Source organism: Onychomys torridus, chromosome 8, assembly GCF_903995425.1.
Source record: "Onychomys torridus chromosome 8, mOncTor1.1, whole genome shotgun sequence".
NCBI lineage: Eukaryota > Metazoa > Chordata > Mammalia > Rodentia > Cricetidae > Onychomys > Onychomys torridus.
The window spans coordinates 4,838,993-4,850,806 of record NC_050450.1 but is presented as its reverse complement, the minus strand read 5'-3'; the positions used below and the strand labels follow the sequence as shown (position 1 = coordinate 4,850,806).

Sequence of the window (11,814 nt, the reverse complement as noted above, 5' to 3'; positions counted from 1 at the left end):
TATTTTACTTGACATTATGAGTTCTACCTATACTAACAGATGATCACTGAATATATGATTATTTTTTCAAGGTAGATCTTATGTAGCTTATGTTGGCTTTAAACTCACTGTGTAGCCAAGGATGACTTTGAATTCCTGGTCCTCCTGCCTCCACCTCCTATGTGCTGGGATTACAGGTATGCTTCATCACACTCACCTTGATATTTAGCCTTTTAATGCACACTGCCATAGCTTCCCCGTGTATGAACGTGTCCTAGCATTTGGTATCATCTCTCCCTGCTCTATTCCTGGCTCAGGACCTGGTGCACACAAGCCACTAGTGTTTGGGTGGCAAAGCCCCACACTCCAGGTATACAGGACCAGATCTCATCATTGTACAGGAGCTATGTCCTCAAGGGTTCTATGAGGACCAGTGTGCTCAGTGGAGTGGTTTGTACAGAGTGAGCCATTTTATATGACTGCCATGCAACTGTGTGCCTTAGAGCAGGCAGGCCATTTTCTCCAGCAAGGGTTCAGGGAACTTGACTTCTCATACCTACACTCAAACCAGTTTGCTTTTACTGCATGTCAAGATTCTGCCCAAGATTACCGTTTGAAAAAGTCATGTGCTGCAAAGGATTTTAGAGCTACTTCTTGTACTCTGCCCCTAAGGTTGCTCAGTCTGCCTCTGCAATTGTGTCGCCTTTTCTGAGGGCCTCCCAGGCCCAGCCTTGGGGTCTGAGGCTTCTTACAGCACCTGGGGTTTGCTCTCTGTTCTCTGCCTGGCCAAGCTTCCTGTGAAGACCCACGACACACTTCCAGGAACTCTGCTCCACTGTAATTGTTTCCTCACAGTCAGACAGACCGCCCTGAGTGAGCTCCAAGCACAGTGCCTGGCCCACAGTGAGCACTCCATGTAGCCAGTGAGAGAAGGAACCTGCTGACGGGTGAAATAATTGGGAAGTGTCCGCCACTGCCCAGTTTGCACCCATCTGACTGGCTGAGTCTGGGATGGGACTCTCAGAGAATGTGTGCTTGATTTTACACTTAGTAGAGTTTTACTAACAAATAACCTTCCTCAGGCCGGGAAGGGTGGCGCACACCTTTTATCCCAGCACTCAGGAGGCAGAGTCAGGCAGATCTCTGAGTTCCAGGCCAGCCTGATCTACAGTGAGTTCCAGGATAGGCTCCAAAGCTACACAGAGAAACTTTGTCTAGAAAAACCAAAAAAATAAATTAACCTTTCTCCCTTCCTTCCTGGTCAGCTCACCCGACGGTTGCCGCCCATCAAAGAAGCTAAACCTCGGCTACAGAAGCTTTTCCGGGACTTCTGGCTCTATTCTGTACTGATGGGATTTGCTGTGGAGGGCTCAGGTAGGGAACGGTTTCTCCCCAGGGAAAGGCTGAGTGCACAATAGAAGCAGCTACGGTCAGACTCATCCACCCCAGAGTCTAAGCCTAAATGTAGCTGCTTGTTCCCACTTGTACTTCGAAACATTACACTTCCACTGAGTGTGCCATGTGACCGTAGAAAGCTGGGGAGCAGACTGGTTTCTGTGTCTCATTGTGGGGAATGATTGTCTCAGGGGACCTGGGACTCCAGAAGTTACCAGAGTCAATGCCGATGTAAGATATATTCTCTTTCCCCCACCTCCCGTCTTCTCCCCTCTTCCCCTTCCTCTCTTTTCTCTCACCCCACCTTCCCTCGCTCCAGAATGTCAGTCAGATGGCCTCCTGGTCTATACTTGCCCTTATCTCACTTACACCCACTCTCTTACAGGACTTTGGCCAGAAGAATGGTATGAGGGCGTCTGTGAAATAGCCACCAAGTCCCCTCTGCTCACCTTTCCCAGCAAGGAGCCTCTTCGATCGGTCCTCCAGTACAACTCAGCCATGAAAAATGACACAGTCACTCCTGTGAGGATTCTTCTCTCGATCTCGTTAGACTCTCTAGAAAGAAATTAGAGCAGATCCTTTCCAATCCTTACTAACCATTGGGATTCCTTCTGGGAGGGCACCCTCACGAGCCTCCAAGTGTTTCCTTCCCTCTAGGCTGAGCTGAGTGAGCTCCGGAGCACCATCATCAACTTACTGGATCCCCCTCCTGAGGTCTCTGCCCTCATCAACAAGCTGGACTTTGCCATGTCTACCTATCTCTTGTCTGTGTATCGGCTGGAATACATGAGGTACATGAACCTTCACCTTCACACACACATCGAAGCACATTTTAACTTTTGTGTCTTGATAGACATGGGGCTTTTAACTCCTTTCGAGACCTACAAGCATTTAAAAAGCAAACGGCTGCTGGGAAGGGTGCACACCTTTAATTCCAGCACTCGAGAGGTAGAAACAAGTGGATCTTTGTGAGTTCCAGGACAGCCTGGGCCTCATAGTGAGTTCCAGGACAAATAGAGCTATATAATAGAGAACCCCTGTCTCAAAAATAAATAAATAAGAAATAAGAATAAAAAAACAACAAGGCTGCAAGATGGCTCAGTGGGTAAAAGGAGCTTGCTACTATGAGTTCAGTCCCTGGACCACATGAGGTGGAAAGAGAAAACCAGTTCCCTGAAAACCATCCTCTCGCTTCCACATACATGCCATGGCACGCACACACACAGATAGATCTAAAAAAATAAAATAAAACTGGATGGTTAATGTAAAGAAAATGATCAGCTCATTACCCATTACCATCTCCTATAGTGTGTTATTATAGCTCCTCCCTTTTTTCCGCGAAAAACAAGCCAGAGCTAAGGATGTAGCTCAGTAGCAGAGTTCTTGTCACACACATATGAGACATCTCAGCCTTTAAAAAAAGAAAGAAAGAAACTGGAAGGGAAAGCCCAAAAGCATGGAGTTAATGCTAGCATGCATAACTAAAGGACTATCCCTTGGGAGTGTCCCCAAGTTTCAGCCCTGTGCTCCTTGCAGGTCTCCCAAGAGCCCTGCCAGCATGGCAGAACAACCCCAAAACTGATTCAAGAATGAGGCCTCGAGCCCCAGCTCCTGGTTATTAGGGAAACTTTAAAACGTTAGTGTGAGAAGCTGTGTAGCTGTGGTTCAAGCTCGTGAATTTATTCCCTTTTTTTTCTCTAAAGGTTATAGGTATTTTGTTTTGGTCTTCTTACACTTTATTTTATATATGCATATGACTGTAGGCACATGGATGCCAGGCATAGAGCTGGAGTCAGTTCTGAAGCGTGATCCTGATTAGTCTTATCAATAAAAACCAGGAGTCAAATATCGGGGTAATAACCTGAAGGATCAGAGCAGCCACTAGTGACTTCTTATCTCTCCAGATCCTCAGACCAAAAGGGGCCTGAGGTCCTGTCTCCACCTCCCGGTTTGCTGGGGTTAAAGGTGTGAGCCTCCCAAGTGCTGGGGTTAAAAGTGTGTGCCACTACCACCTAGACTCTGGTTAACCAGTGGCTAGCTCCACCCTCTGATCTCCAGGTAAGCTTTATTTGTCAGAACACGAACAAAATATACAACACAGTCCTCTTCTTCTAACATCTGGACCAAACTCAGGTTATCAGATGACAAAGTGGGTCCCTTTACCCACTGAGCATCTGACTGGCCCAGATGTTTTTTTTTTTTTTTTTTTTAATCATGAAAGTAAAAGTAAGGGGTTGGGGATTTAGCTCAGTGGTAGAGTGCTTGCCTAGCAAGCACAAGGCCCTGGGTTCGAGCCTCAGCTCCCAAAAGAAAAAAAGTAAAAGTAAAATCCCAGTACTTGTGGAGCCAAGGCAGAGGGTTGGTATGAGTTTAGACCAGCCTGCACTACTTTGAGACCCTGTCTCAGAAAAATGAAAAAGGGGCTGGAGAGAAGATGGCTCAGCTGTGCAGAGCACGGCTGCTCTTCCAGAGGACTTGAATTCGGTTCCCAGCACCCACATGGTGGCTCACAGCCATCTGTAATGAGATCTGGAGCCCTCTTCTGGACTGCAGGCATATATGCAGGCAGAATACCATATGTGTAATAAATAAACAAATTTTCAAAAAAGGAAAAAGAAAAAACCCAAGCCAACCCTGAAACAGCACAGAATGTACCAAAGGTAAAGAAATTGGGGGGTTGGGGATTTAGCTCAATGGTAGAGCACTTGCCCAGCAAGCACAAGGCCCTGGGTTCGATCCTCAGCTCAAAAAAAAAAAAAAAAAAAAAACTAGCAAAGGAATATTTTGCTGGGCAGTGGTGGCGCACGCCTTTAATCCCAGCACTCGGGAGGCAGAGCCAGGTGGGTCTCTGTGAGTTCGAGGCCAGCCTGGGCTACCAAGTGAGTTCCAGGAAAGGTGCAAAGCTACACAGGGAAACCCTGTCTGGAAAAACCAAAAAAGAAAGAGAGAGAGAGAGAGAGAGAGAGAGAGAGAGAGAGGCAGACAGAAAGAAAGAAAGAAAGAAAGAAAGAAAGAAAGAAAGAAAGAAAGAAAGAAAGAAAGAACAAACAAAAGAAATAGAGAACATAGGTCTCACTTGGGCATGGTGGCTCATGACTTTAATCCCAGCACTCAGGCGGCAGAGTAGTTGGATCTCTATGAGTTCGAGGCTAGCTTGCTCTACATAGTAATTTCTAGACGAGCCAGGGCCTCACAGTGAGACCCAGTCTTTTAGAAAAAGAATTCAGGTCTTACTTTTTTAGCTCAAATTCCCTCATTCCTGCTGTTCAGAGATGCCCATGTTAACTTGCTCACTTCCCCCTTCAGTGTCCCCTGCACAGACACATGTGTACAAACATGTGCACAAACAGCCTTTAAGAAACCTGTGAGTAGGGTTGTACTGCCCTGTTCCACACATGTTATTCTTCTCACTTAACAGTAGATTGTGGGCTGGGCTGGAGAGATAGCTTAGAGGTTAAGAACACTGGCTGTTCTTCCAGAGATCCTGAGTTCAATTCCCAGCAACCACATGGTGGCTCACAACTATCTGTATGTAATGAGATCTGGCGCCCTCTTCTGGCCTGCAAGTATACAGGCAAACAGAACACTGCATACATAATAAACAAACAAACAGTAAATCATGAGCATGTTTCTGCCATGGTGTATGTGAAGCTGCCTCTGCTTTTGGCAGTGATGACGTGTCCTTAAGTAGGTATGTTTCAGTTTACTCCCCCACCCCCACCCCGCCTCCTGGTGATGAGGAATTCAGATAGGCTCTGTCTGGAGTAATGCAGCATTTATTAAGGGTCTTGGTCCTTATGACCTCAAGACATGTCACTAGTGTTGTAGCTGCTGGATTGAACAAGATAGAGATGTGACACTAGATGGTGCAGACCATCCTGTGGAAAGGCCAGCAGTCGCGCTCCTGGACAAGACAGAAGAGCTGCTGTCTTTTGAGCCAAACCAGAACAGTGCCAGGCCTCGGGTGGGAGGGTCAGACCCTGAACTGTGATCACAGCTGTTCTTCTCATTAGGGTGCTGCGGTCCACAGATCCTGATCGATTCCAGGTAATGTTCTGCTACTTTGAGGATAAAGCTATTCAGAAAGACAAATCTGGTAAGCTTATTATTATGGTACTCTCATGATAAATTGAGTAGGAAAAAGACTATTTCATATTTTCTATTCACATAGAAAAAATAGTTTTATGAAGTTACATTCTACATTGGAAACATCTTCATAAAATAGATAACCTTAAAAATACTGCAAGGTAGGACCATCAAGATGGCTCAGTAGCCAGGTGGTGGCAGCACACGCCTCTAATCCCAGCACTCAGGCAGAGACAGGCAGATATCTGAGTTCAAGGCCAGCCTGTCAGGGGCAACACAGAAACCCTGTCTCAAAAAATAAGAAAATAGAAAAGAAAAAAAAAAAAGAAAGAAAGAAAAGAAGACTCAGCAGGTAAAAGCACTTGCTGCCAAGCTGACCGCACAAGCTCCATCACTGGACCTACGTGGTAGGAGGCAGAAGCTTTTTTTTTTTTTTTACTCCAATAATTTATTTTTGGCTTTCAAGACAGGGTTTTTCTGTGTAGCCCTGGCTATCCGGGAACTCACAGAGCTTCAATTACCTCTGCCTCCCAAGGGCTGGGATCAAAGGCATGCACCACCACCGCCAACCTTCCTCCTTTAAATAATTAATTAATTTTTTTTACATGCACTAGTGTTTTGCCTGCATGTATGTTTGTGTGAAGGTGTCAAATCCCCTGGAACTGAAATTACAGATGGTGGTGAACCACCATGTCACACAGCTCAGGCTGAGTCTCAGCCTGTGACCCGCCTTTACTGCTTGGAGCCGGTGTCAAAGGAGGCTTGCCGTGACTGGCTCTAACCCCACAGTCCTCGAACTGAATCAGGTCAGCCTTACAAGGCTTTCAATTTGGGAGCTAGAGTCATGGCTGAGCAGTTAGGAGAACTACAGTTCTATTAAAGAGCTGGAGTTCAGATCTCAGCACCCACATCAGGTCCAGTGCCCCTCTGGCCTCTGTGTGCACCTGTGCACACATGTGCAATAAACACACACAGACATGCCCATAAGTAAATCATTTTTACAAAAACAATTTTAAGTTTCCAATTTTGGAGCATTTCACATTTAGACTTTTTTTTAATGGTGCTGAGGATCAAACCCAAAGCCTCACATATACTAGACAAATATTCTACCACAGAGATACCATCCTCAGCTTGCATTTCATATATAATTTTAATATATATTTTAAATAATTTATTTAATTTCATGTGCTTTGATGTAAAGATGTCAGATCCCCTGAAACTGGAGTTACAGACGGTTGTGAGCTGCCTGTGGATGCCGGGAATTGAACCTGGGTCCTCTGAAAGGGCAGCCAGTGCCCTTAACCTCTAAGCCATCTATCTCTCCAGCCCTTTAAATATATATATATAATTTTAAGACTTGAGTCCACACTAATTATTGAATAAATACAAAATAGGGAAAGAGATGCAACTCTTCCTTAAAGAACTCCATTAATGAAAGTAGAAGAGATGGAGATGGTAGAGAATCCTCATGGGCAGCCCCAGTGCTTACTGCAGGCAGAATCGTTGAGGATGCCAAAACTAGCAAAACCTCAATGAGAAATTAGATAGCTGCATAATTGCAAGTATCTCCCCCAAAGATATGTTATCTGTGGGGACAGCCTAACTCGCTTACCACTACTCTTCCAGAGTGTCCTTAGTTCCTCAGGCCAGAGTGTAAGTTTTATGAATGTAGAAAGGGGGAAGAAGTCACTCAGATCATGTGATGACGATTCACTTCAGAAATGATAAGAGATACCATAGTCCCCTGACAGGATGAGATAAGAAAAACACACGGCCAGGCACGGTGGCACACACCGATAATCCCAGCCCCCAGAAGTCTGAGGTAAGAGTATGTATTGCCATGAGTTCAAGTCTAGCCTGGGCTACATACACATTTAGTAGCAAGCCAGTCAAAGCATGTCTCAAGAAACCCAGAAGAGGGACTGGAGAGATGGCTCAGCAGTTAAGAGCATTAACTGCTCTTCCAGAGGTCATGAGTTCAGTTCCCAGTACCCACATGGCAGCTAACAACTGTCTGTAACTACAAGATCTGACACCCTCACACAGACATGCATACAGGCAGAACACCAATGCTCATAAAATGAAAATAAACAAGTTATTTTTAAACAAGAAAAGAAACCAGAAAAGAAAAAAAAAAAAAAAAAAAAAGGAAAGCGTATTACCTCTGGTATTCCTTCTCAGTCTCCCAAATCCTACCCTAATGAACAAGCATCTGATAGCTAAATTGAGGGACCGTCTATAAATTACCTGTATCCTTAATATACCAAGGTCATGAAGTCCAGGAATAGACTGAGACCAAGAGATGTGAGGAAATTCTGTGTGGTCTCCAGGATTAGCTCCAGGTACAGAAAGGGACATGAGTAGAAGAGCTGGGAAACCCTTGGAAATGCTCAAGTTCAGGTGGTGATGTTGAACCAGTGTCCATTTCCAAGCTTTGACAAATGCAGACTTGTTATGACAGATGTTAGTATCCCAGGAAGCCATGGAAAGTACAAAAGAACTGTCCTACTCTGCAATTCTGTGAGTTTGGGGTTATTGGTAATTTTTGTGACTATACCTAACCCTTGGGCACCACCATCTCATTTCAGGGATGATGCAGTGTGTCATTGCTGTTGCTGACAAAGTGTTTGATGCCTTCCTGAACATGATGGCAGATAAAGTAAGCCTCACCAGAGTGTCATGTGTGCCTGCTGAGGCACACAGGAAAGCCTACAGTACCTGTCTTCTCTGTCTAGGCTAAGACCAAGGAGAATGAAGAGGAACTGGAGCGCCATGCCCAGTTTCTACTGGTAAACTTCAACCACATTCACAAGAGGATAAGGAGAGTGGCTGATAAATACCTGTCTGGTCTGGTGGATAAGTGAGTTTGATTTCCCTCTAAGGCTTTCTATATAAATGCTAGTAGTTTGGAGCACAGAAAAAAACATTATATCATCATTATATCATCAGCCCAGAAAATAAGAAAACCAGAAAAAACCTTAATGCTGATGCAGCCTCCCCAAGAATGTCAGTGAGTTAGCCTAGATGCATACTCATTCTGGGCCATTGGTATTACCTAAAATAATTAGATAAGACCGAACTTAACATCTCCTAATCCGGGATCTAGCTAGAAGTCCCAGGTAGAATAAGGATCCTATGGGCTTCTCAGAACATGAGCATTTCCCTACCGCTCATGCTGAGAGACTCACAGGCTTAGAACCTTTACAAGGTAAGCTGGGATAGCTTCTGAGGTGTAAATGCCAAATCAGCGCACACACACACACACACACACACACACACACACACACACACACACACACAGCCTGCCTTCAGCTTCCCAAGAATGTCCAGGGCTTCTAGAGCCTGTCACAAGGGCTACATGCCTGGTCTAATCAGTTGCAGAATCTGAGGATAGGTCAAGAGCCAGCCAGGGACTATGAGAACAAGCCTTGCACATATAGCATGCATCTAAGTCAGGCCTCTTGAACAGTGAGCCATATATAAGATGAACACTGCACACAGGTAGTGCCCTTCCCATCCTAGGGCCATCAGCCAATAACCTATTCCTTTTAAGACCAGGCAACTGCTTTACTTCATTCCAGTGTTCTTGTTTTCTGTTGGTGCGATAATGTGAGAAACACTGAGCAGCTAGCATCAAAAACCAGAACTGCTTTAGAAAGGAGTATGTCGCCTATATTTGGCCTCAGGAGTAGAGCAATCTGGGCCTGAAAACATTTCTGACCAGGCTCCATACACCTCACTGTGAAAAACCTGAGGTGGATAGGTGCCATGTCTCAGTGGACTCATGCTGGTTCAGGGGAGGCACAGAGTTGGACAGTGTACATTCCTAGAAAGTTCATTTCCTTGGCCCTGATTACCTTCTCTTGCTGTAGGTTTCCACACTTGCTCTGGAGTGGGACTGTGCTGAAGACCATGTTGGACATCCTGCAGACCCTGTCATTATCACTAAGTGCTGTGAGTGTTCCAGTGACTTGGGTCTTCCTAACACATGAGCTGTCCACTATGTGTTGTACTGATGTGTTCCTCCAGTAATACCCCTGAACCTCACTTAGGCTCCAGTGGTAAATGGAGTGGGTACCCAAATTGTTCCTGATTGTCTCCCACTAGGCTGCAGCACATTTGGAGTCCATGTGGGGCATGTGGTTGGAAGGCTAACAGACACACTGTTGCCTATGTCCCATACTTGACAGAAGCAGCCTCAGTGGCTTAGGGGGTCTGTGTGTTTCCAGGATATTCATAAGGACCAACCTTACTACGACATTCCAGATGCCCCATATCGGATCACAGTTCCTGACACATATGAAGCCCGAGAGGTAAGTCCCACCTTGTCCTCTAGAATGAGGGGTTCCCTGGGAATGTCAAGACAGGTGCTCAATATACCTGAGGTCCCCAAGTCCCCAGCAATTAGTGGTATGACGGTTTTTGGCACTGTCCACTGCAGGAAGAGCATCTGAATTCCCAAGGCTCTCTGTGTTCCAGGCCTGTGCTTCCTACTTGGCCATCCAGACTCTGTAATATTCATTCCATGCCAAAGGCATTTCCAACTACGAGTCAGCGACTAGCCCCTCAGGAATGCATTGAGCAGGCATAGTTTTCAGAGCTCAACCCTCTGAGGCATGCCAGCTCTTTCACTGTAGAATTGGATGTCAGACTCTAGCTTTGCCTTGCCCTTGGCAAATGGGTGGAACAAATAGCCCCAGATAAGGAAGCAGTCCCAGAAGATGCTCCTCTCCCCACTGAGTCTGACTTGGAGCCCCTGCTGCAGAGGACTGAACAGGGGCCAGACTCAGCACTCCTCCAGCCTAGGGCAGGTTCATGCCCTATCTTGGGCCTCCCCAGCTGGATAAGCTGTCTGTAGTGAGAACCTGGACATAGTGTTAGAGCACCTGTGGAGATTTTTTTCCACTTGAAACATGTCTTTCCCTTTAGTCACTGACTTGGGACATGTTGCACAGTGGCCCTAAGATACACAGTTTATGTTGTGGGTTCTGCCACACAGCCTTATGCAAGAACTATGGACCATAGTGTAGCCACAATTCCTGTCCCTGGAGCTCTGATGTTAGTGCAGGTTCACTGGTAGAGCATCTGTATCCATTGCATATACTGCATGGCTTGAAGAAAGAAATTTATTTCCTTGGTTATGAGGATAAAAAGTCTAAGAACGAAGTGTTGACCGGGGAGTGTTCTGAGGGATGTGCCCCTCATATCTCCACATTTCTTCGGTGTGTAAGTACACCAGCTGCATTGGGCCTTTTAATGCAATCGCCTCTCAAGCCTGTCTAAAGAGCAGTCTCATTCTGAGATTCTGAGGGTCAGGGCTTCAACATAAGACTTTGGAGAGGACTCAGTTCAGCCTGTGACAGTCACGACAACCTAGATAGGCTAACTTCAGGTTGTTCAACTTCTAGAGCATCGTGAAGGACTTTGCTGCACGTTGTGGGATGATCCTGCAGGAAGCCATGAAGTGGGCACCCACAGTCACTAAGTCCCACCTACAGGTACTTTTCTCCAAATATCAAAAAATTGTCAAAATATAAACAACACTAGTGTGAATAAACAGAGACCAAGAACATTAATGTGAAGCCTGGGAATAGTTGTTGCTCAAGGATCATTCTGTTGGATGCAACTTGTGGGCTTATTATGCTTGTCAAATTAGTGGACTTGGGTCCGACCACGACATTAGGTAAGGTGTTAATGCTGTGGGAGGACTTGTGGCTACTTATAAGGTGAGTTGGGGCGATATAGGGGGCAGGGACAGTGCCTCAAGCCAGCAGCAGTACCACCCAGTCTCTTCTTCTGCATCCCCAGCAGTCCATCCCTTCTGAGCCCCTGACTTCATGCAGTGCTCATTGGCCAGCTTCACTGCCTGCCCCTCCTGTCCCCAGCCGCAGCCTCTCAAGTCTTCCCTCAGTGTCCACCACAGTGGTCCAGTCTTTGTGGCAAATCTGATTTTGTCTTTAAACTTAACCATTACTTAGTCCCTATCACCATAGAGTCTGGTCCAAATGGATTTCCCCAGCTACAGAAATCCCTACCACAATTGACAGTATTGTGTGTATTGATATGCATGCTTCTGTTCCTGCCCCTGTAGTTACAAGGCCATGCTGTCCCAAGAGTGAAAACCTTCCTTTTGGCTCTTGCTCTGCCTTGGATCTCTTTGCCCAATGCCCTCCTGCTCACCAGCAGACATGCTCACATACTTGTTCTGGGATCCCAGTGTCCGTCATACACATTGCTCAGTAGCGAGTACTGCACGCGGCCTGCATGTTCACAGCAGTGGAGGCCATGCAGCTTCTTCTCTAGCAGCTGGCGAATTTCATGAAGATAACGACATACCCTGCCAACTCTGTGACA

At 46.0% G+C, this 11,814-nt stretch overlaps 1 protein-coding gene across 2 annotated transcripts in view; it reads left to right on the top strand.

Annotated features, from left to right (window-relative positions):
• Positions 1-11,814, top strand: part of Pi4ka (phosphatidylinositol 4-kinase alpha) — a 144,111-nt gene that overhangs the window by 93,840 nt on the left and 38,457 nt on the right. For both annotated transcript variants that reach the window (XM_036195051.1, XM_036195050.1), the window contains exons 20-28: positions 1,245-1,353; positions 1,760-1,896; positions 2,032-2,165; positions 5,388-5,470; positions 8,049-8,119; positions 8,196-8,320; positions 9,333-9,414; positions 9,690-9,773; positions 10,869-10,958. In XM_036195051.1, the coding sequence (XP_036050944.1) occupies positions 1,245-1,353; positions 1,760-1,896; positions 2,032-2,165; positions 5,388-5,470; positions 8,049-8,119; positions 8,196-8,320; positions 9,333-9,414; positions 9,690-9,773; positions 10,869-10,958 (915 nt within the window). The remainder of the gene's footprint in view (positions 1-1,244; positions 1,354-1,759; positions 1,897-2,031; positions 2,166-5,387; positions 5,471-8,048; positions 8,120-8,195; positions 8,321-9,332; positions 9,415-9,689; positions 9,774-10,868; positions 10,959-11,814) is intronic.